We start from the raw sequence: 25792 nt of genomic DNA on the forward strand, positions 1-25792 counted from the left end.
CTTGCTGTGGCTGTGGCCCCTTTCTTTATTTTTTTTATGATTTTCTGAAGATAACACTACAGGTAATACACTGGGACAGGTGGGTCATCTTCATGGCTCAATAGCATTTCAAATACAGCACCCACACTGCTGAAACCAAGTGTTTTACACACCACACAGGTCCCCTAACCTTACACAACCTTTCTGTGGTTGTGGCCCCTTTATTTATTTTTTTAATAAGAATTTTAGTTTTTCAATATGGCACCATTAGACAGGCGGTACATGGGGATTGGGGGGGGCTATTCATGAGTCAATAGCTCTTCAAGCACAACAGCCACAGTGCTGCAACCAGGTGTTTTACACCAGACATTTCCCCTAACCTTATACAACCTCGCTTTGAGTTGTGGAACATTTCTTTATTTTTTAATGTTTTTTTTTACTGTAATCAAGTGTTGTGCTCACTAGGCAGGCCTCCTGACCTTTCACAGTCATGCTTTGTTGTGTGCAACTTTAATTATCTTTTTAGGATTTTTTGAACATGGCAACTTCCACCGAGACGGGTGGGGGGTGTGGGGGTGCTCTTCAATAGCTTTTTCATCTATACACACAAACGGATGTAACCAAGACACTCAGAACCTGTCACGCAGGGGCTGACTGCTGAGGATAGGGATCCAATGCGGTGCCCTTGGTAGGGTTGGCGCGAGACGCAGGCGTAGTCGGAGTAAACAGGCAGGGGCCCGAGTCCGGGAAGGCGTAGTACAGGCGTAGGCACAGAATCGACAGGCGAAGGCGTAGTCGAGGGACTGGCAGGGGTCGGAGTCCGGGAAGGCGTAGAAGTTGCGTCGGTAGGCAGAGGCGTAAATGAAGAGACAGGCTGGGGTCAGGATCCGAGAAAGCGTAAAACAGGCGAAGGTACAAAATCGAGTGGCTAAAGCAGTTGTCGGAAAAGCGGGGTCGAGGTCCAGGGGAGAAGTCATAGTAAGGCAAAGGCGTAGTTAGTAGGTAAGCTCCGGGAGAGAATCTCAATTGTGAGCAATGACCGGGGGACAGATGAGGGTTTAAGCAGAGGACTGATTGACATCGCACGTTTGGTATGGGGAGAGCTCGAGGGAATGCGGGAGCGCTTGCCTGCGTGAGGGAGATTCATGACAGAACCAACAGAATCAACCTGAACTCATAGAAAAACAAGAATGCCCCCGAGACACCTGAATCCCCCTCCTGGACCACTCTGGTATCAACACCCCCAAACCCATCCATACCAGCTAACAAGACTCAGAATCGGTGCAACCCTCCAACCTGGACCAAGAGCAGGATGGGACAAGAACCTGCACCACACTACGTACACAGGTTTGTATTTTTGGCTGAAGATGAAAATGTCTAACATAGATTGTTTTGGTTCTAGTAAAACACCTGGTTGCAGCACTGTGGCTGTTGTGCTTGAAGAGCTATTGACTCGTGAAGAGCACAATGTACTATCCCCATGTACCGCCTGTCTAATGGTGCCATATTGAAAAACTCATAAAAAAATAAAGAAAGGGGCCACAACCACAGCAAGGTTGTATACGGTTCTGGGGGCTGTCTGGTGTGTAAAACACTTGGTTTCAGCAGTGTGGCTGTTGTATTTGAAATGCTATTGAGCAATGAAGTCGACCCGCCTACGGCACTATATTACCTGTAGTGTTATCTTCAGAAAATCATTACAAAATAAAGAAAGGGGCCACAGCCACAGCAAGGTTATATAAAGTTAGGGGGCCTGTCTGGTGTGTAAAACACTTGGTTTCAGCAGTGTGGGTGCTGTATTTGAAATGCTATTGAGCCATGAAGATGACCCACCTGTCCCAGTGTATTACCTGTAGTGTTATCTTCAGAAAATCATAAAAAAATAAAGAAAGGGGCCACAGCCACAGCAAGGTTATATAAAGTTAGGGGGCCTGTCTGGTGTGTAAAACACTTGGTTTCAGCAGTGTGGGTGCTGTATTTGAAATGCTATTGAGCCATGAAGACGACCCACCTATCCCAGTGTATTACCTGTAGTGTTATCTTCAAAAAATCATAAAAAATTAAAGAAAGGGGCCACAGCCACAGCAAGGTTGTATGAGGTTCGGGGGCCTGTCTGGTGTGTAAAACACTTGGTTTCAGCAGTGTGGGTGCTGTATTTGAAATGCTATTGAGCCATGAAGATGACCCACCTATCCCAGTGTATTACCTGTAGTGTTATCTTCAGAAAATCCTAAAAAATATAAAGAAAGGTTCCACAACCCAAAACAAAGCTTGGAAAAGTCAGAGGACCTGCTTAGTGTGCAAAACACTTGCAGCATTGTGGGTGCTGTGGTTTAAATGCTATTGGTTTGTGAACAGAATCCCCCTATCCCAGTGCATTGTGCCATATTAAATAAAAGCATGAGAAAAAGAGATTCAGAATGCAAAGCTGTGTCAGTGTTCTGTGTAAAAAATCGGTTTGAACATCATGGGAGCTGTTTTTAATAAGCTGCTGAGTAAAGAATTTATTTTCCTGCTGTCAGTAGTATTTTCAAAATAGTTGACCCTTACCTGAATGAAAACAGGGCGTAAAGGAAGGGTTTCAGAAATCAAACAAAGCTTTATTCCCTTGCTTACAGTCTGGGTAATGGGAGACTGCGCTGTTCTGCTTCCTATGGTCATATACGGATTTTTCGCACGAAGCCGTATTGAACAGTATTTCTCGTGTTGTGAACGTGTGCACACAGCGGTCCCCCGGGTTTCAGTTCGTGCGTAATTATGCATCGAAAAAAAAGATATCTTATGTATCTTAAAAAAAGATAATTAGCTCACTGACACTTTGATGTAGAGGCTGAGGAAATATCCACAAGTCGTGGTCTTTAAAATGCTTTTGGTTTGAAGGCGTTCTGTGCTTCCATTGCGAAGATATGGACAAAAGAATATTCGTGCTTGGTCAAAAAAATGTCATAAAAATGAAAAAGTAAAGGCTGAGAAAGCATTCACAATGTATTTTATACACAAAGCAAGTATTCTCGCGATTCTAAGAGGTTTCGTGTAAACGCTACAGGCATGCCAAAATCGTTTTCGAACTTCAAGCTAACTTTACCCCGGTCTTCTCGGAATCATCTGTCCGGTTTCGGAAAACTTTCGAAACTTCGTGCACGATCGATTTAAGCACAATCTCCATGAAAGAGTACGCCTCAGTTTCCAGATTAAGCAACAAATTCTCCATTTTTTTCAGAGTTGATCTGAAAAACAAAAAAAATTCCTGCAGCTGCAGTGGCTGTAAACACGTGGGTTTGAACACAGAAAGCGAAACGTGGTCAAACAGAGGACTTCCGGGTTATCAGATGAACTTCCTTAGTGACCGTTGCTATGAACCACAAAAATATTAGTCGAATAATAATAATCTGAAAAAAAATAGTCCAGAATAGATGTTTGCGTTATATTATAGTGTAACGTATACGGCCGACATTTTTTTTATTATTTTTATTAAATGTGTAAATAATTAACAAATACAACTACAGGAGCAGAAATGGATAAAAGAAATAAAAACACGAACAGAAAAAAAAAATAACTGCCAGAGGTAAAGTAAGTAAATTATATTTTTTAGATATATCAAATGTTTTCCTTGCTTTAGCATTTTTTTTTTCATTTTTATAGAATTTAAATAATATTTCAACTCAATCTGAAAAGTACTAAAAAGGGGAGTATTACTGGACCATTTTGATTTTATGAATGTAAAATTTACTAAGAATGACTAATAAATTTGCTATAAATAAATGCTTTTTTAAAAAAGGTATCTTACACAGTAGAATATCAAAGTCCTTAAACCTAAAAAAAACACCTTTAAATGCCTACAAACAAAATTCTGCAAGTCCGTCCAAAACAACTTCACAAACACACACCTTACAACTAAATGTACCAAAGGTTCCCTTTCAGCTCGACAAAAAATGCACAAATCATCCTGCTCATGCTTAAATAAGTACTTTAGAGAGTACTTATTTAACTGGATAAAACCTATGAACAATTTTAAATGATATCTTTTTAACTTTATTTGTAATACAATATCCAACAGGAGTTGTCCAAACTAACTTCCAATTTATATTTTCAAATGGTGCAATCCAAAAAGATCAACTTGACGCACATGCCTTTCCTGTATAAAGTAAAAATCATCTCTCATTTTTTTACAAAACAAATCGCTTTTCTTTTTGCAACATTTTGAATACCGTCAATTTCATAGAAACATCTACCTCAATTTCTTATTTATTCCGCACGTCTGCAGTCACTGTTTACATGTCTGCATTGTTTACTTGTACGTTGTCTACTGTTTGTACAGTATATTGTCTTGATGCACTGTCTGTACTTTGTGTAAAGTATCTATATCTAGATATCTAGATATATCTATATCTATGCTCTCGCAGTCTCCTTCCTCACCGCTCCTGCTCGCTTGACACTCAGTCTCTATGCCTGGGCTCGTTGAATCTCTGTCCAAGTCTTTTGGATCTTAATGACTATATGACCAAAAAATAATTTCAGGTTTACAAATTTGACACCAACTCAATTCAGAGTGCACATGTTTCTTGTTACAGAGGGGAAAAAATGCACATGAAATTTCTCATGCTCACCTATAAGGCTCTGCATGGCTTGGCACCTCATTACCTGTCTGAACTATTATCGCCCTACTCCCCACCTCGCAACATTCTCTCTTCTAATTCTGCTCTCCTAACTGTTCCCCAAGCCCATCTACATTCTGTGGGTGACAGGGCCTTCTCCTGTTATCCCCCAAGCCCTGGAACTCTCTCCCCAAGGATATCACAGAGTCACCTTCTCTAAACTACTTCAAATCCAGACTCAAAACCCTCTTCTTTAGAAAAGCCTTTACTGAACTGGTTCCATTCTTCACCCCTCTGCTTTTCTTAGTACCACCATCCACGGTCTCCTCTATATATTGTAATTGTGTTTTATCTTGTGTATTTTTATTTATTGTTGTTGTCATTCTGTAAAGAGCTTTGAGAAGCCACCTTTTAAGGCGCTATCCCCATGTACCCCATGTATTAAGAAGACCCCCCTATTCCAGTATATTACCTGTAGTGTTATATTAAAAAAAATCATAAAAAAAGAAAGAACACTTTCACAACCCAAAGCAAGGTTGTATAAGGTGAGGGGAGCTGTATGGTGTGTAAAACACTTGGTTGTAGCATTGTGAATGTTGTGCTTCAAATGCTATTGAGTCATGAAGAGGACCTCCCTATCCCAGTGTATTGCGTGTCTAATAGGTGCCGTATTGAAAAAATCATAACAAAAACTGAAAGAGGTTTCACAACCCAAAGCAAGGCTGGGAAAGGTCAGAGGACCTGCTTAGTGTGTAAAACACTTACTTGCAGCATTGTGGGTGCTGGAGTTTAAATGCTATTGGCTTGTGAACAGCATCCCCCTATCCTAGTGCACAGTGCCACATTCAATAAAACCATGAGAAAAAGAGATTCACAACCCAAAGCTCTGCCAGTCTTCTGTGTAAACAATCATGGACATCATGATTTGAACATCATGGGTGCTGTTTTTAAAAAGCTGTTGAGTAAAGAATAGGAATTTTCCTGCAGAATGAAAACAGGAAATAAAGAAAGGGTTTCAGAAATAAAACAAAGCTTTATTCCCGTGCTGACAGTCTGGGTAATTGGAAACTGCTGTTCTGCTTCCTATGGTCATATATGGGTTTTTCGCATGAAACTCTATTGAGCAGTATTTCTGCGTTGTGAATGTATGTATGTATACAGCGGTCCCCCAGTGTTCCAGATGGTGCGTAATTGCGCATCAATCAAAACCCCGAGTGTCAGAAAAGAATAATTACCTCACTGATATGTTTATGGAGGGGTTGTGAAAATTTTCAAAGTCTTGGTCTTTAAAATGCATTTGGTTTGAAGGCGTTCTGTGTTATATGATATGTGATATGGACACAAGAATATTCGTGCGTGGAATAAAAAGACAAACTGAAGGCTGTGAGAACATTCACAATGTACTTTATACACAGAGCAATTGTATATACAAAGCAATTGTTTCATAAAAACGCTACAGGCGTGCCAAAATCGTTTTTGAACATCAAGCTTACTTTACCCCGGTCAAAGTGATGAAGACACAGACATTCAATGAAAACGAATTAGATTCACTCAAGGCTCCGCTGTTGTGATGTCATTTTAATTAATGTTAGCTGTGATTAGGTGTCGTTTTTGTCTCTTTTAACTTAAGAGTTAAAGAGTTTAAGAGTCTGCTCCTTTCTTCCTGGTATAGAAATAACATGTTCCATGTTTACAACCACCACTATAAATTATTTGTTCAGCTCTAACGCCTGTCTGCGTTGACAAGGCATCTCAAAATGACATATAAAATAAGAACACGATCCTTCCGGTTACCATTCCTGTGGTTGGAGCGTTGTTTCGCCCTTTTTCGTTCTTCTACAATATTTACAGACAGGGCTTTATCACTGGAGTTGTACAGAAGAAGTGTGCATCGGTCCATGAAAATCATCAGTACTGCTGTTGTTCTATGCGTAGTTTAACCGAGAGCACTTAAAAGATGCAAAAAGCTTTCAAAGAAAACAGAATTGAAAGACAGTAGAGTAAGGAGGTAAAAAAGCACTCCCCCGTCGAGGAATTAACCACCGTTGCCCGTGTGACTGGATATAAAAATAACCGATTTGTTTTTGCCCAGTCTCTGGAAGCTTCAATGCGATTATTTTTCCTTCCTTATTTCTTCATTCCCATTAATTTACTCTGTAGTAGAGGAAACACGAAAGTGGGAAATTGCAGGCATTCTCCATTAGCACACACTACTGGGGATGTAGCTCAGTGGTAGAGCGCATGCTTCGCATGTATGAGGTCCTGGGTTCAATCCCTGGCATCTCCAAGTGCTTTATATTATTGTGCTCACATCGCAATCTTCTGTTGAGTGAGAACTCTTTGTCGGTGTTCATAGAGAGCCAGGTTTACACAATTAAGTTCAGTCACACACGAAGTGCTACAGTGTTGCTCTGCTGTTTTAAATGTACCTTCAAAGCATTTAGTTCTGTTAACTACAACAAATGATTTGAACGAATTTAACGTCATATTCAGGAAATCCAGAGAACGTCTCCACACTTGTAGTGGCTGTTGAAGAAGCCACCTGTTGAATCTCACCCGGGATTTCTTGAGAGATCGTTCAGCGAGCGAGTCCTCCCTCTGGACCCCGCACTGAGCTGAAAGCTGCGCGAATTCCTCGCTGCGTGTCCTGTACTGTTACAGGTGCTCTCGTGTAGATGTGGAGCCATAAGGACACTTTGAACTTTTTCCATATGTGAAGGAAAATTCAAAAGAGCATGAAAAGTATGGATTGTATAAAATATCCATTGGACAACTCGAGAAAAAACTGAAGGACTAAACAACGACTTTTGATGATTACAAGAGATTCAAGAAACACAACTGTCCGCACACTGGCTTGGATCCTGAATGCTTAAGTTAAGACAAAGCGAAGGATACGAACTGTAAACTCTCTTACAGTTTGTGAAATAAAACAATTTCTTACTTTCTTAATAATTTCTTACTGCTGATAGGCGATTTATTACATTTTAACAAAATCACAATTACAAACATTTTGGGTTAAACTATTATTCACACACTCTAACGAATATAAACGTTAGTGTCTTCCTGTGTGTGAGCCCATTTCTAATAAGAATAAAAAATAAGTTATATCAATTGAATTGTTCTACTTTTTATACTTACATAGTCTTATTAATATTTCAGTTAAATATTTTCTTCTGTAGTAATACTAGTCTCGATTTACAATTTTTGGACATGGTAAATGTCCAAATAACTTGTGCATCTTAAATAACTTTGTTATTAGTTTCGGTTTTGGAAAATCGCGCCCAGAAGCTACCAAAACTGGTAATGCAATAGCAGCCTTCTGGGTGGAAAACAAAAAGTATTTCTTGGTATGAATCCTAGCTCATTTATAGGCGGCATTCTAGGACTTCTCGCTTCAGAAATCCTGTCAACGCATCGTACGTTTCTACTCCATCAATATCAGGAGTGTTATCACTACCAAACGCTAAGAATAGATCCTGGCAATACAAGATCTTCGTTGGAAAATTGTTTATTTTATTTTTTAAAAATATTTTCAATACCATCCAAAAAGTCAAGTTTCAATTGTATGCAACTGATGAGATCTCTCTTCGATGGAAGTTATAAGTACATCCAAAACACGTTTCTTGTGGATCCAGAAGAGGATCATTATGAGGCTCAAAACATGACTGTCTCTTCATTTTTTGAGGACGAATTGATTATTGAGGTGTAATCATTGGTTCAAAACCCAAATCATCTGCTATTGCTGCTGTTTCTTTGATAGTTTCTTCAAATCCTTCAATTGGTCTTCGATATCGAGGGATAATATCATACAAGTTGTGGTTTTCTTTTAATCACCAATTTTATTAAAATTTCACCTTCTTTTACTGATGTCTTGCATGTATCACAAGATATAACAGTCCCCTTGCGTCCTCAGGTAAAATGTTTTAAAAAGTACAACAAAAGTACAATATACTGAACAGCATTTATGGTTAAAATGAAAGTACATACCAAGATATTAAAATACAATTGTACAGATTTGTGAAGTTTTCCACCAAATCTGCAGTGTAATTTTGAAGTATTATAGCTGAGAATGCAAGGTGAGTATGAAGATCAAATTCAATGAGTGAAAATGATTTTCTTGGAAGTTGCCGATGTTGGTCATTATTTATCATTCCAGGTGATATTGACTTAGGTACTCAAATGTTTACTTGTTGTAGCTTGAAATGTGCAAAACACTCAAATTTCTTTCAAATATGAAGATGTTTTACTGTATCTAGTGCTCTGTACTGGTCAATCTGGGTGCTATCAAATACCTATGGTTTGAGGTGCAGTATAAAGTGAATATTGGGGTGTCTCTAGTGCTGTGGGATGCTGCGTTTTAAATTGAGCAGCTCCTGAAGGCAGGACAAGGAGTCTTAGATAGATAGATGCAATTTCTTCTCATGGGATCAATAAAGTATCTATCTATCTTAATCTTTTGATTTGAAGGGAATGTAAATAACAGCCAGGTTGTCTCTTTGGTTGTGTTGTATCTGGCTCTGTCGACAGCGCCTTTTGTTCCTTGTGTGGAATAAATCATACTTATGAATTGATCACAAACATTTAGGCATTCTCTCCTTCTGGGGTTGATTTTATCATTGTGAGTGGCCAAAGGTTCCTTATATATTTAATTAAAAGTCTTTAATTGTACAAAATTAAGAAATTACAAATGAATGACAAAATGATTTTAAAAAGTTTATTTTTAAAAAGGAAACGTTAAGAAAATGTCTATACATTTCTGCACATCAGAAATGTTACATTCAGAATTCTATATCAATTAATAGTTTTATTTCAGAAACATATCATATTGTACAAGAAAAAAGACTGAATGGAATAGGGAACTTTAAGGTCTCCCTGTTTTAAAACACAAACTGCAGGTCCTGTAGACAAAGTCAATGAGGACAGTGACTCACTGGTCAGAGCTCTCAGGTGACAGACAGTGTCAGTGTGGAAGCAGTGGAGTGAAGTGGACTCAGGTCACAGACAGTCTCAGTGCTCAGAACTGTTGTAAGACTGTGTGACTCTGTTGGTGAAGCTCTTCTGTGTCTAGACCTGCTGGAGGAGGTTCTCCCAGACAGCTCTGTCAGTCTCAGAGCACCCATCCTCTCCTTGAGAGTCATCCCCAACATCATCGTAGTCAGTCCTGTCAGGGGCAGGGGCTCCTTCTTCAGAGGGCAGTGTGGGCAGGACCCTGTCCACTCCAGGGCCAGGCTGGAGGACACCTGACAGAGAGACAGACTCATGATTTGTCAAATGAGCCAGTTATTGAAATAATATTGTTACATATTAGGATTATGGAAATTGTGAATATCAAAAATGACTGAGTAGATAAATTAAAAAATAAATTAATCATAACCCCCAACTTTTAAAGATTTTGCCAAGAATATACCCAAGCATTTGGTATAGTTAAAGGCACATAAGAGATTTGTTCTTTGGAACAGCTTTATTGAAAAAAGTAATAGTTCAGACAATTAGTTAAATATTTGTTAACAACACTACACACAACATAAACATACAACACGCAATTACAAATTTGCTAACAAGATGTTTTAGACACCTACATCCTAAACACCCAGAAAATCCTCAAACTGCTACCAAGTATTCAGCTTTTACAGAACACCTATATAAAAGAAAGAGAAACCAAACCTTCTAAACCAAAGACATTACAACCTACAGTTAAATCTCTTTCTTTGTGAACCCAATTGCTACAAAATGAATGGGAACCTATCTCCCTGTTCTAAAGATGCTCCCACTAGCCAGGAGAGGCACTCTTTAACTAAGGGATTCTCTAAAGAAGAAATAAAAGTTTCTAAAAACAACAGAAAGGCAAGCTCTCTTTATGAGGTTCAAAGACTAAACTCCAGTCTGGTCTTTCCAGTTGATCTGGACAAGTAGTAGAAGCAAGAAGTAGCTCTCGCCTTCTATCATTCCTGGACAGTTGATTGACAATCATTTACCCAGAACTTTATGGTTGCTTTGATCTCTGAATCTCACACCTCAGCATCTCAGCAAACATCTCCTTGCTTTGCAGCCCCTAGCCATGTACTGTAATTGGAATTGGAATTGATGACATTACCCAGGTGTACCTAGATTTTTTAAAACACTTACATAGTCACAATAGTGTAGTGAATGGGGATTTTAATTTTCTGTAACAATCAGAAATTAAAGCAGTATATTTTGAGAGTACTTGTAGACTTTTAGGAACTAATCAAACATAATAATCTATAGTCTCACACATATATTCTAACCAGACAATATACAATTTATTGATATAATCATAATTTGCATAACAAACAATAAGCATAATAGAACATACTGTATCTGAGAAGTACTCTGCTTTGATATCAATGGCTATTAGTGGGCTAACAGTTCTAGTATACAGAATAGATGTTACAATATTGTACTCAAAAGCATTTAATAGGTTTTTTTAATTAAATTGTATCTTTTTGGAAGAATTGATGATTCAGTGTAGAATTCACTTATACTTATGAAGTATCAATGCTCTAAAACCACAGTGAGGAAGACCTAGTAATTTCTGAGCCTAGTAATTCTCTCTGCAGTCAGAGAACAGAATTCCTGGTCTTGGGGAATCTAAAGCTTTGTTCTGCCCAGACCTCATTCACTCATCATTAATCAGCTCCTGATCAATTTAAATCAATTTAAATCTGATTGGCTAGGTGTGTCAGTAGGTGGGTTTCAGTGACACTGTGATCTTTGTGATCTAACTTTGTACAATTCAGGTCACTCAGTCTTTATTGGCTGTTATTGATCCTTGTAGGACATGATAGAGTGAAGCTACTGCTACTGCAAAATGCCTGATTCCCCCCTGTCTTGGATGACAGTGCAACAGAGATGGATTACTGGAGGTTATCTTTTCCATCCCTGAACTACCTAACCCACACTGAGCCGCCTGGCTGTAGCCCCTTTTACCTGAAGTGGGGTCTTCCTCACTGCTGAACACATCACTGTACCCAGAGGGTGTCTCATCAGAGAGGAGTCTCCCTGTGAACAGAAGAGCAGGTCAGTAATGGCTCTGTCATTCTGACACAGACTGGCCTGTCAGAGACCTCTTCTCTTCTAGGTAGTGTTTATTTGAAGATATGAAATTAGGTTGAGACTAATTTCTAATGACAAAGGCTACTGTGGGCTGGTACAGGGGGTACTCCTTAGTCTTATTTATAATAACTCACCTGACACAGTGTCTGGACTCTGGGGCACAGTGATGGCATCATCATAGTACTCAGGGGCCTCTTCTTTCACAGAGGACATCAGCTTTCCTAAAGCACACAGAGCACAGCTTCACTGTCACACATCAGCATACTGAGTTATCTAGAGCACAGGACTGCTGGAGCTCATCAGAACACACTGATTAACTGAACATCACACAGGATCTAAAACTCCAGGCTCAAAGTACAGGAGATCAGGGGGAACCTGATTTCCAGTCCTATTCACAACTGTAATAAATGTAAAACAATTCCTAGATTTTTAAATAAGATGTTGAAGGAAAACAGGGCAGAGAAAGTTTGGCTGTATTTGGACAGAGAGGGTGGTGATGTGAACCCTATGAGATACTGAAGAGGAGCCGGACACTGTCAGCAGTGACCCAGATTGAGTGTGCAGGGCTGAGATCACAGAGAGAGAGTCAGATTCATGTAACTGGTACAGAATAGTACAGACTCCGTATTCAGAGGCTGAGATCCAAGAAAGAGTAGAGAGATTCAGACTCTGTGGGAGTCCAGACTGGAGTTTAGTCTTTGAACCTCATAAAGAGAGCTTCCCTTTCTGTTGTTTTTAGAAACTTTTATTTCTTTTTTATATAATCCCTTAGTTAAAAAGTGCCTCTCCTGGCTAGTGGGAGCATCTTTAGAACAGGGAGATAGGTTCCCATTTATTTTGTAGCAATTGGGTTCACAAAGAGAGAGATTTAACTGTAGGTTGTAATGTCTTTGGTTTAGAAGGTTTGGTTTATCTCTTTCTTTTATGTAGGTGTTCTGTAAAAGCTGAATACTTGGTAGCAGTTTGAGGATTTTCTGGGTGTTTAGGATGTAGGTGTCTAAAACACCTTGTTAGCAAATTTGTAATTGCGTGCTGTATGTTTATGTTGTGTGTATTGGTGCAGAGTTTCCCCATGTGATTGGACTGAAATAACCCACCTGACAAGGCATCTGGACTCTGAGGTACAGTTACAGCATCATCATAGTACTCTGGGATCTCTTCTTTCAGAGAGGTTATCGAGTCTCCTGAACCACACAGAGAGACAGAGAATTTACACTTCAGGACTCAGACTTACTTTGACCATAGTGCTGCAAAGTAATTGGAAAGTGTGATTTTAAATGTTTTGTGGTGTATAGTTAAGCCAAAACTCTAGGGTCGCTGATTAATCTGATCTGAAAGGCTGTTTTTACAGCATGCTGTTCCGCAGTCTCCTTTTCTATCAAAACCAATGAGAGCACCCCAGTATTGACCAGGTCTAGTTTTGCTCGGCATCTATGATTTGCTGATGTAGCGGCAATGCTTTTTAATAAGACAGAATCAAGCGTTGGTATGCTCCTAAAGTAGGCCCCATCTCACCCTCCATCTCTGTGGTGCAGCCACAGAGAAAGAATTCATGCAGGCTGATTTAAGATGTTTTCTTTTGATAAGAAACAAGCTCCCAGACGGGGATGCAATTAGCTAAGCCTGGCTATCATGATCAATGGTCAACCATTGGCGCCTATCAGTCTAGGGAGTGCCGAATGGACATCTGGACTGCATTCCTAAGTGTCAAGAGTAAGTGACTTATATCTCACCTTGACCAACCAATCAGGGACTGGCAGGGCGTGATAATACCACGTGGGTCTCCAATGCCCGCCAAACTCTCAACCAATCAGCACACATCTGGGTCTTGATCAAAAAGGGAGCGCAAGCTCAGATCGGAGCTCTCCTTGGCCATTTTTGCGCATCCTCAGAGACAATCACGTGACAACTGCTGTTGTCTGCAAAAGGACTTGGACTTTGTTCTAAGCGCGAGGCCGAGGATCCCGTACGTACTCAGAATTCTACCAACGTGAATGCTGCGCTTGATCAACGGCAGCCTACAGTTGGACCCTCGTCGACAACCTGAATAGCTTATTCAGAAGCAGCGCTGGACCGGGAACGAACCAGCTTCTTCCCAGGCAAAAGAGTGACTTGTGAGGACTCGCAGTCACACTCTGTGCATAGAGACTTTCTACTAGCCAGCCGGACTGCTGGTAGATCCCCTCGGAGCAACGACTGCCCTGCGCGCCGCAGTCAGATTCCTCCGCCCGTCCTACTCCGAGCTGCACCTTGACTGGTTGGCCGGTAGCCAGAGGACGCCGACACAACGCCCATTGGACAACCGCTGGAACAGAGGCTGCAACAGAGCCTGTCAGCTGGTTTGGTGTTCGTGCCGGGAATTCCAAATCCATACACAGTGGATAAGTAAACCCCATGTTCTACATTGCATCTCGAGAATTCAATTGTACCTCAACACAAGTTGTTATCAATTTAATTCATGAGTAATGTATTTACTTCCGAGTTTAGAGTAACAGTGGGTAATAACACTGATTAGCGATTTGGTAACCGAACGATATATATTGACATATATTCTCTGTTGTGTATCTCTTTGTGTTTGCATCTCTTCGAGATTATATACCTTGTATATTGATAACCCTCACAGTAAGGTCTGCCGCTTGTATCCAGGCAGACTAGTATATGTTTGGTGCACAGTTTATATTAAGAAATGTATCCCGTGTATTGAACCCGTGTGTGTGCGTTGTTAGTTGTTCTGACGATTGATTTTCTAAAAGCCCCAACGAACAACCTCGTGATTACTGCTACAATTAATAATTGTCTCAGTAAACCCATCAAACCACTACACTGAGATAAGGCTAGTGTGAGGCAACACTGAAGAAACACGTGTGGTTATATTTATATAATTCTGGATTTTCTACATAAGTTCTCTAAACGTCAGCCTGGTTTGAGGTGAGAGTGAGTACTGGACTGAAGACCTCCTCACTCCCACACTGAGCCCCTTGACTCCATCTCCCCTCACCTAGTACTGGGTCTCCCTCACTGTCCTCCACATCATCGTATCCAGAGGGCAGCTCGTCAGAGAGGAATCTCCCTGTGAACAGGAGGACAGATCAGTATTACCTGCAGTCAGACAGCAGACTCATTGCCTTCCACTGGCTGTGGAAGAAGCCAGGGTGTGAACAGTATCTCAGAGTTTGTGTGTATAAGGCAGATCAGGAACTGTGAACTGTGGTGTCAGTTACTTTAACACCAGTTGAGAAAAAACAATCCTACAGTCAGTCAGCACTGTCTCTTACTGGGAGAGAAGCCAGGTTGTCAACAGAAACACAGAGTTTATGATGCTTTTCTTCACTTACTTTGACAGAAGTTGAGAAAGAAAACTCTACAGATTTAAAACCAGTATGGTGAGATTTTCTACAAGTGTTAAGTCCTCAGATCTTCCTCAGAAGATGGAGACTAATCACTCCTGAAGACTCTCTCCACTCACCTCTCCTGGGGGCACTGTAGGTTCCCTCTCTGGCCAGTTTGTACTCTATTTCCTCGTAAACGGCATCATGATAGGGTGCGAGTGCTCCCTTAGATAGGGCTGTGTGAGAAAATAGACACTCAGGGTTAACATGCAGGGAGAGGAGTACAAGATCAAACATTGACTACTAAACCTTCTTTGGACATTACAGCACATAAATGTTATGCTTCTGGATTTGCAAATTTCCTGATATCTCCATCTGTAATTGTTGATAATCTTTTTTAAACTTTAAATGGTTTTCTCTACCAGGTCTCTACCAGGGCACAGCCGGTGCCCCTCAAGGCTGTGTGCTCAGCCCACTGCTCTACTCCCTGTTCACCCACGACTGTACTGCTAAGTTCAGCACAAACACCATCACCAAGTATGCTGACAATACCACAGTCGTGGGCCTGATCATTGACAACGATGAAGCTGCCTACAGAGAGGAGATAAAACAACTCGCAGACTGGTCCTGAACCAACAACCTATGTCTCAACATCAGCAAAACCAAAGAGCTGATTGTTGACTTCAGAAGACAAGGAAAAGTTCACTCCCCCATCTACATAGAAGGGTCTGCGGTGGAGATGGTGAATAACTTCAAATTCCTAGGTGTTCACATCTCTAAGGACCTTACATGGACACTGAACACCTCCAGTCTCATCAAGAAGGCACAACAGCGGCTGTACTTCCTGAGAAGGCTGAAGAAAATACACCTACATCCACAGATCCTCACCAACTTCTACAGATGTACGGTGGAGAGCATACTGACCAGCTGCATCACAGTCTGGTACGGCAACTGCACCGCATCCGACCGTAAGGCACTACAGCGGGTGGTCAAAACTGCCCAACACATCGTCGGCAGTGCCTTACCATCCATCCAGGAAATATACAACACCAGGAGTCTGAAAAAAGCCACCAAAATTATGTCTGACCCCACTCACCCCGGTCATAACTTGTTTGTTCCCCTACCATCTGGCAGAAGGTTCCGGTCACTCCAGTCGCACACAACTAGACTCCAAAATAGCTTCTTCCCCAGAGCTGTCAAGTTGGTGACGCCCCCACTCCCTTCCACCTTATTATGATCGCTCCTAACATCCTCCTGTACCCACAACCACTGTACTCCTACACCACCACACACACGTAAGCCAAAATTGTACTGTCCCCTCGATAGCCCAGTAAAATTGTAACAGGCATAATAATATTCAATATTAATTAACCATACTACTTTTAACCACTGTTTTTTTGCACTGTTCCAAGAATTACCTTGCACTGTTTTTGTCCTGTTAAATTTTCTCTGCGGAATTTTGCACAGTTTTCGATTACTTGATTACATGTTATTTATGTTATGTTATTACATGTTACTATTATTGCTATTGTGTAACTGTCTTATTGTGTAACTGTCTATTGTCTCATCTTCTGTCCTATTTATATACTGCACCTGAGTGACTAATGAGAAACACTTTTCATTATACTATGCACCTGTGTAAGTTTAATGACAATAAAGTTGAATTGAATTGAATTGAATTCTTCCTCAAGGTAATTATGTAAATATAAGTTCCATGTGAGTGACAGAACTGACCACTAGAGGTCACTATGTGGATGGAGAGTTCCCTCCCTACCTTTCCTCAGATTCCTGTTCTGGATCAGCTGCCCCACTAACAGGGCCAGCACCACGAAGAGCAGAGCCCCCAGCAGCAGAAGGACCAGGGGCAAGGCAGACAGGCCTCCCAGTGGCTGTGTCTGGGGTGTTGTCCTGGTTCTGCCTGAGAGAGGGGGAGACAATGGATGAACAGGGATCAGGAGAGGTGCTCTTGGGCTCATATACACTTCGACACATGTCCTGTTCTCCTCCTGTTCCGATATGTGGCTCTCATGGCTTCAGGGTGAACCCAAGATCAATGAAGAACAGTTAAGGATTCCCAATCTAACCCATCAGGACTGTCACTAAATCAGTGTGGAAAGAGAGGAGACTAGCACAAGATCTACACTGGAAATCTGAAAACACTGATCTTCACTCTGAGAGAGGAGAGGAGACACTACAACAACACTGGGAATCTGAAGAGACACTGATCTTCAGACTCAAGGAGGAGAGGAGACACTACAGCTACACTGGGAATCTGAAGAGACAGTGAACTTCACCCTGAGGGGGGAGAGGAGACACTACAGCTACACTGGGAATCTGAAGAGACAGAAAGACAGGAGTTATCAATGACAAGGAAGATTTCTGTTCACCTGTAGCTGTTGCTGGACTGGCTGTTGTCTCTGACAAACCTGTAAAAGAGATAGGAGAACTGTCATTATTTTGTCTTTGGTTTTAAAGCAAGTTGAATCCAGAGTGGTCTTAATAAAAAAAAAGATCTTTTTGTTCCTTGAGGTCAAATCTAGGATTGCTGGATGAATGGTGTCTTGTTCAGAATTAAAGCCTAGTGCTGTTCACACACACATGGCTACAAAACATCCAAATCTTGTGACTGATGATCTTAGTTGGTTCAGTTAGATATTAAGCAGTGATAGAGTATTGGGTGACATCAGTCTAACTTCTCCATTGATCTGCTACCTTGTTTATCTACAGTTCTAAGACTATCCTCACCTGTACAGGTAACCCCTGCATCCTCCTTGTGTCGACAGTCACCCTGATTCAGTCCAGAGTGACAGCAGTCCCACAGGTGAAGCTCACTGCCTGTGCAGTTCACCTCGTCCAGCCAGATGGCACCACTCCCTGGTCCGAATGAGGCCTCTATTGCTGCACTCACTGCATCCCCACAGCCCAGCTGTCTGCAGACCACCTGGGCATCCTGCAGGTCCCAGGAGTCGTCACAGACTGTTCCCCAGGAGCCCTCGTACCGCAGCTCCACCCGGCCAGAGCAGTTAGTGCCTCCAGCAAGGCGCAGAGCCAGTGGGACTGAAAGTCAACAGAAAGGTTATCAAGTGTCATTAGATCTGTGACTGTAGACGAGAGCAGAGAGCTTACTGAGTGTCTTCAGCTCAGTGACTGTAGTAGAGGTCAGTGAGGTATTGAGTGGCTCTAGAAGAGAGCTGTATGGTTACTGTTCCTCAGCTCAGGGCTGCAGTGTCTCTGACTGTTTTACACACTGAACTCACCTGGGCAGTGCTGCTGTGGCTGCTCTTCCTGAGGGGCCGGAGTGCTTCTGTCAGCTTCTTTTCTAGGACCTTCAAAGATTAATAATAATTATTTCATTTTATACATGTTTGGAGATAAATTAATAAGAATTCAGTTTAAAGCTTTTGTCTGTTCTAAAAATGGCAAAACACTAGTTTACAGAGCATTACTCTTCCCTCTGTACCTGAGCAGGTGATCTCAGCCACTTCCCGATCTGTGCAGTCATTCTGACCCCAGGGGGAGGAGGGACACTGCCACAGGGTGGAGTCGTGTTTGCGACAGGAGACAAAGTCCAGCCATTTGGGATCAGGGCTCAGCCTGGAGTTTGTTTCTCTAGTGGTTCCCTTGTCTCCACAGCCCAGCTGTTTACAGATCACTGCAACTGTGAAGTCTGTCATGCTGTTGGCACAGATGCTCCCCCAGGTGCCATTGTAGTAAACCTCTGCCTGTCCTGAACAGCCTGCAGACAGCCTCAGGAGAGTGTGATCTGCCAAGACAGCAGGGAAAGTCAAAGGAAACAAACCCTGACAAGACAGCCCAACGTTTCAATCTGAACTGGTAAGAAACAACCAGCAAACAATGTGAACAGCAACCAGTCTCATTTCCTGTAATAATCTAGTTATAACTGACTCACGTAATGAAACAAGGACAGCTGTACAATAACACAGCTGACATGAAGGTGACAGGACTGTGTGGTTCCGTTCATTCAGAACCTGGACAGTGCATCACACAGAGCTTTAAAATCCCATTACATGATCAGGTTGTGACCCAAAATGTAATTCTGATCAGCTTGGCTTTTCAGCAGCAGCACAACTAAGAGACTGAGGCATGAAAGTAGAATGCGTGGCTCAGGGTGAGCAGTGCAGCGCTGTGAGTGGAGAAAACATTTAACATTTAACATTTAACACCAAGTGGTTCATCAGGATCTGACCAGAAGCCATTCTTGGAACAAATCAAAATGAAACATTTGAGGCAGAAAATCATGAAAGATCATGGCCAAGACAAATACACCCAAACAGACACCAGGTCTTATTGATGTGAGAAGTTTAAAGTTTGGACCCTAGATTTTACTGGAGGACTGAGATTAATATATCCTCATTAAAGTGGAGGGGAATTTCTCTTGAGTTTCTTTCTCTCTTTATTTATTTTTGCTGGGATGTGCATTCACACCTGTATCATAAATATAAATATTTATTTTAAAATTAATTCTGCATACAGCTCAGTCTTTTCCTCAACAAGATATATTTAAGCACTCCAGATGCAAACCATATCCACAATGTGGAATTTAAGACTATGGATTATTTTACTTAACTAACTTACTGAACACAAGATTCTCAAATCCTCACAAGTCAAACATATCTAGGCACTCTAGATGTAAGCCATATCCACAATGTGGGATTAAATTATCTGAATCATTGTAATTTTAATTATCTCCCCTACCTGAACACAGGATTCTCACATCCTCCTTGTGTCCACAGTCGTGCTGTCCCCACCATGCTGAGGGACACTCCCCCAGGGACGACTCATTCCCCAGACAGCCCACCTCGTCCAGCCAGATGGGACCAGTTCCCTGGCTAAAGGAGGCCGGCACTGGGGCACTGAGGGTCGTCCCACACTGAAGCTGCCTGCACACCACCTCAGAGTCTGCCAGGTCCCAGGAGTCATCACACACTGTCCCCCAGGAGCCATTGTGATAAACCTCCAGCCTCCCAGCACAATCATCTCCTCTCCCAACCAGCCTAAGGGATAGCTGATCTAGGACCAGAAAATTAGAGGTCAGGGGTCAGAGATCAGGAGTTCTAAGAGATCACCATGACCTCCTGTTACAAGTTGAAGATTATCTCGGCCCACTAGGCACAGCAGATACAGTTCAAGTACAGTGTTTCTTGACTTTTGATTAATTTAATATATACACTTATTGTAACAGATTGTTCATAAGCAGTATATATGTATATATATATTATTCTATTATATATATATTTAATATATACAGTAAGTTTAACATATTACACATTGTTCATAAACAGTATACCAGATAAGTTATTTTTTCTGACCCACTGTTGGGCATAGAGACAATAGCTCCACCAGTGTCAAATTGCAGTATTCAGATAGATGTGTTTGCTGTAGATCCCAAAGACCCGAGTGTGTTTGTGACACAGAAAAAAACTGCACACACACAGCTGTTGCCTCACTGACTGATCTGGGATTCCACTGAGCAACAGAGACATCAGCACACACTGAGAGTCCTGGAGATACAGAACAGGGGCTAATTCATACCTGGTGTTTTGGAAGAGGGAAGAGCTGAAGAAGGGACGTCTGTGAAACAAACAGAGAGAGAGAAATCAGACTGTTAACCTTGTGTGAGAGGAGCAATTTAACACCAGAAATGAAACTACAAATAAAACAGCACTGATGTGATTAAGACAGTCCTCATTCTCTCTTTACCTGCTCCAGGTGAATCTCTGGTCATATTTGAGTCTGTAAAAGAGAAGAAAGGAGCTCATTTCTGTCCACAGGAGTGATGTTTCACCAGTGGAATGTCAGCTGTGTGTGGGGCTCAACTGCACATAACATCTGTAAACCTTGACTTTCTGAGACTCACTTTCTTTTCAGGCTCTTGTTTTATTGGGCTCTATTAATTAAACCAATTAAGCAGGTCAGATGTTAATTACGGGATACTGAGGTACAGAACTTTCTTTAATCTTTTAGAGCATTGATATCAACATAAATATACAACTGAGCTTTAGTCCTCAGTGTATTTGTGCATCTATCCATCAGAAAGAAAATAACCTAATAACACCTTGAGGGAAAATTTGAGATAGATATGACATGTTAAAAACACACTCACGTTTTAAGGAATATGTGTTTTCATTTTTGCATCTCTTACATAACTGGGAGTGTGTAACAGAGCAGATATTCAATCATGAAAACAGTGTGCTTATGTGTGTAAGCAGAGGGAGTGTCACTGTGTTTTAAATACACGATTCTTACCAGAGCAGATGACTCCTGCGTCCTGTCCATGAGAGCACCCTGCTCTCCCCCATGAAGAGACAGCACAGTGTGAGAGACGGCTCTCATTGCCCTGGCACTCAAACACATCAGCCCATACTGGTCCACTGCCCTGTCCAAACCTGGCCTGTCCTGGTGCTGCTACAGCCTCCCCACAGCCCAGCTGCTGGCAGAGAGCCCTGGCATCTCTCAGATCCCAGTAGAGATCACACACTGTCCCCCAGTCCTTGAAGAGCCACTGTAACTCCACTCGGCCAGAGCAGGAGTCAGAGCCGTTCGCCAGCCTGAACCCTGTGTATCCTGCAGATAGGAGAGAACTTCACCAGCATGACACCACAGCAGGCCACAAGAAATACAACAAATTAAAGTACCAATACAGTGAAAAAAACTATAAGATCCAGCACATAGTGATTGAAAAACCAATAGCAGGCATAGAATAAGAACAGATATTGTGATGCCATAAGTGATTGTTTCCTCAAAGGGTGCTACTTTCCCTGGGGACTCATTTTTCCAAGTTTTCCCCATACGTAAGATAACGATGTGCAGCTCATAGGAGACAATTAGCACCCTGCTCTAGGCCACATAAAACCAGGAAGGACTTGGAGAAGACAGAAAAATTCCCCAATAATTGCCTAAGCCTTGCACATATTGAAATAAAGTATTAATAAACCGTCCCCAAGATGAAGGTTTTCACTTATATTTTTATCTCTACAATTCCAGTCTTAGGCCTGAAGAATAGCGTTGATATTTCTGTAACAGTCCTTGCCATCACACTGGCTGTTTACCTTACTTTTCCTAGCTTCATTGGTGAGGAGCTTTGTTACAATTGAAACATCTACCTACTACCTGCTAACTGTACTTTTTTTCCCACACAGTCTGAGGGCTGAAGGGTAGGCTGCTGCTATTAAAACAGGCTTTGGCACAGCCTAGGCTGATTCGTTTTCCCAGCCTCAAGGCTGAAGGGCAGTTTTCGCCATTGCACAGGCTGTAGATACACGTTTCACAAAACAGCCCAGGCAGAAAGCACCATCCCCTCAGTTGTTACACTAAACCACCTGTGTTATTTTCTTCCCCTAGCAGTTTCCACACCGGGCGCTGATGGGAACACCGACACAGCCACAGGGACTGTCCTACGGTCACTCACACTCCCCTCTGCTACACCCTGGTTATCCGCAAAAATGACAACATCCTCAAAAACAACAAGCTCCTATGTCTAGTGTGCCCGGTCCAGGTCATATACTGTAAGTTCCAGCTAACAAATCATGTTTTAAATTAAGTCTGGTGTGTGGGGTGTGTGCTTGGGACCCTGCCTAGAACATGCCGATTGCGTGCTGCCCCACTCGACACTCCTCAGGAGATCACCCACTCTCCTCAGGAGATCACTCAGTCTACATCAGAGATCACCCAATCAAAATATGTATCATTTATGACTCTATAACGATTGTTTCCATGAGTGAAAACAGTGTGACAATCTTACCTGTACAAGTCAGACCCACAGCTCTACTCTGGGAGAAGCTCTGCTCTGGCCTGGCTGCAGTGGGGCAGTGCTGTAGTTTGGACTCTTGTCCTCTACACTGGAACTGCTTTGACCTGACTGCACCCTGGCCCTGTCGGAAATGAGCGCCTCTGTGTATCACTGCAGGAGCCCCACAGTCCAGCTCCCGACAGACAACCTCTGCATCCTGCCAGTCAAAGTCAGAGTCGCACACTGAGGTCCAGGTGTTCTTGAGATTCACCTCCACTCTCCCAGAGCAGAGACTGTGTCCGTTCACCAGCCTCACAAAACCTGCAATAGAGAACTACAGGCTGTCAGTCTGAGCAGGTAATCTCTCATAGTGCAGCTCATTGCTCACTGCCACTGAACCTGGTGCCTGTGAGAATTAAACTTACTACCCTATGAAAATAAATTACCTTCATGTGAAAAATAGATATCATAGATTCTCAATTTAAATCTTGACTTCTTATTGTTCCATTCATAAATAGATTTACACCTATGATTAGGCGTAGAAAATTACATTTTATAAATGCATATACTATTACAATCAATTGTACAATAATGCAAAGTGCTTTCAATAAGAAAATAGATAATAGGATATAAAAATTAAATGAAAGAGGGGAGTGTTGGAAGAAAATCTGAAAGGTCAACGTCAAATAGTTAAACCAAAAAATATTTTGTGGCTGAATGTTTTAACTGAATGTAAAATTGATTAATTTCTTCCAGAAATAATGTAGATATATGTTAATCAAATAATTTTAGATGTATATTAAGATCAAAGAGGCTAAATCACCAATCTCCACCTCCACCTCCACCTGTACTCTAAACTGTGTCTCTGAAGAAACTCAGTGCATTATTAGCTGTACACTGGGGCAAATAAAACTCACAGACACCAAATTGATCAGTCTGTAGAACATTACAAAATACCCAAATTATCACTATCATTCCAGCTGCTCAACATGCCCATAACTATTACTACAGCGCTGACAGTAGTGCTATATGTTGCACACCGACTGCTGTGAAATCAATCAAAACAGAAACTGATAACAAATCCATCCATGAATTCTGCTTCTTCCAATTCAGTGGAGCCAGAGGTATGAAATTAATAACTACAGAAGAAATGGCTGATGATTATCATCTAATTCACAAAAGAAGAGCACCGTTACTCCAGGCGTTATAAACCCAAGGAACAGAGATCTCACATCCTGGCACTGCTGGAGCAGGACAGTCTGACCTGGGCACTGACAGATACTCTGGAGATGACCAGGACTGTCACAGCCTGGCACTGCTGGAGCAGGACTGTCTGACCTGGACACTGACAGACACTCAGGACAAGACTAGGACTTTCACAGCCTGGCATTACTGGAGCAGGACTGTCTGACCTGGGCACTAACAGATACTCTGGACAAGACCAGTACTGTCATAGCCTGGCACTGCTGGAGCAGGACTGTCTGACCTGGGCACTGACAGACACTCTGGGCAAGACCAGGACTGTCACAGCCTGGCACTGCTGGAGCAGGACTGTCTGACCTGGACACTGACAGACACTCTGGACAAGACCAGGACTGTCACAACCTGACACTGCTGGAGCAGGACTGTCTGACCTGGGCACTGACAGACACTCTGGACAAGACCAGGACTGTCACAGCCTGACACTGCTGGAACAGGACAGTCAGACCTGGGCACTGACACACACTCTGGGCAAGACCAGGACTGTCACAGCCTGGCACTGCTGGAGCAGGACTGTCTGACCTGGGCACTGACAGACACTATGGACAAGACCAGGACTGTCACAGCCTGGCACTGCTGGAGCAGGACTGTCTGACCTGGGCACTGACAGACACTCTGGACAAGACCAGGACTGTCACAGTCTGGCACTGCTAGAGCAGGACTGTCTGACCTGGGCACTGACAGACACTCTGGACAATATGACAACACACATTAGCTGAGGGCAAGACACAGTAAAGAGAAATAGACCCTGAGGAAGTATAGGCTCAATTACCGAAGCTCACTTCTATTAAGATTAATAGAAACAGTATTATTCTTCATGTATTTACAGTATATATTGGCTACAGAAGGGTGCATACAGTATGTGACCTTATTTCAGGCACAGTGCCTACATATTATTTTCTAATTTGTAAAGGGATGAGCATGTGGAGACAAGACAAGATTGTGATTTCTGTCAAACCCCTGAAGATTGATCTGCCATCCTCAGTCACCTGTAAGGTGACATTTAAAAGCAGGAAGCAGTTCACCCTGATGAGATGGGAGCAGAAGGAAGGGACTGATCACTTTTGAGAAAGATATTAAAGAGCTGGTAAGCAGCTTAACTGCCTGTTGTATTAGTTCATGTGAAGATGCTCATTCAAATGTTTAGCATTAGTTTTTTTTTTGTTTTTGGGTTGTTTTTATTGTTCTGTAAATAATGGAACACTACTTTGGAAATGAAGGCTGTATTTGTAATCATCCAAAGAGCTACCTGTTTACAGCAGCTGGTTTCTGGATTTGACACTAACTTACAAAGCGTTTTTGTTTTCTGAAACCTGAACCCTGGAAGACATGGAACAGAGGGAGAAGGACATTTTCTGAGATGTTACATCAGATTTTTTAGTTATTTTCTGAGAGTGTGATTGAATTCATTATGTATTTAAAAAAGTTTACATATGTACACTGAGAACTGAGGGCACCTTTGCTAAAGGATTGTAGGAATATGGAACAGGTTACCAGATATCGCAGCTTTCTTGAAGACACAGTGGATGAGATCCTTGGATCAATACTGACTACCAAATGGACCAGGAAGCTGAGAGATCTCCTCTACTTTGTAATAGATTACATTTTGAGAATACATATCAGTCATATTGTTTTTATTCTATAGTTTTTATTTCTATAGTTTTTAGATATTGTTGTAACTAATTTGTTTCACTCAATCTCACAGAATGCGGTCATTGTTGTTATGTTTGTAAATATATCAGAGAAAAGCAACTGATGTACAATGTCAATGCTGTAATTCTTTGATCAATACAGCTCTTTGAATC

General features: G+C 41.8%; 2 protein-coding genes and 1 non-coding gene across 3 annotated transcripts in view; 1 reads left to right on the plus strand and 2 right to left on the minus strand.

Moving 5' to 3' along the window:
• The first annotated feature begins 6789 nt into the window (after window positions 1–6789).
• On the plus strand, window positions 6790–6861 carry trnaa-cgc (transfer RNA alanine (anticodon CGC)). The gene has a single exon. It is a non-coding gene; the product is annotated as a tRNA-Ala (tRNA).
• A 2777-nt stretch (window positions 6862–9638) lies between these two features.
• On the minus strand, window positions 9639–20766 carry LOC138242518 (antigen WC1.1-like). The gene is made up of 11 exons (XM_069198051.1): window positions 20699–20766; window positions 20531–20569; window positions 19694–20008; window positions 18438–18740; window positions 17810–18034; window positions 16752–16895; window positions 15115–15213; window positions 14647–14718; window positions 12746–12832; window positions 11783–11869; window positions 9639–9814 (listed from the first exon to the last, which is right to left on the minus strand). The coding sequence occupies exons 1-11, from the start codon at window positions 20721–20723 to the stop codon at window positions 9639–9641; spliced, it is 1572 nt and encodes a 523-aa protein (XP_069054152.1). The 5' UTR covers window positions 20724–20766.
• A 1569-nt stretch (window positions 20767–22335) lies between these two features.
• LOC138242519 (antigen WC1.1-like) overlaps window positions 22336–25792 on the minus strand; it is a 65128-nt gene continuing 61671 nt past the window's right edge. Inside the window, exons 5-6 of the mRNA XM_069198052.1 lie at window positions 22853–23048; window positions 22336–22357 (exon numbers count right to left, since the gene is read on the minus strand). Of these exons, the coding sequence (XP_069054153.1) occupies window positions 22336–22357; window positions 22853–23048 (218 nt within the window). The remainder of the gene's footprint in view (window positions 22358–22852; window positions 23049–25792) is intronic.

The sequence above is a fragment of the Lepisosteus oculatus genome, chromosome 14, assembly GCF_040954835.1.
Source record: "Lepisosteus oculatus isolate fLepOcu1 chromosome 14, fLepOcu1.hap2, whole genome shotgun sequence".
Classification (NCBI taxonomy): domain Eukaryota; kingdom Metazoa; phylum Chordata; class Actinopteri; order Semionotiformes; family Lepisosteidae; genus Lepisosteus; species Lepisosteus oculatus.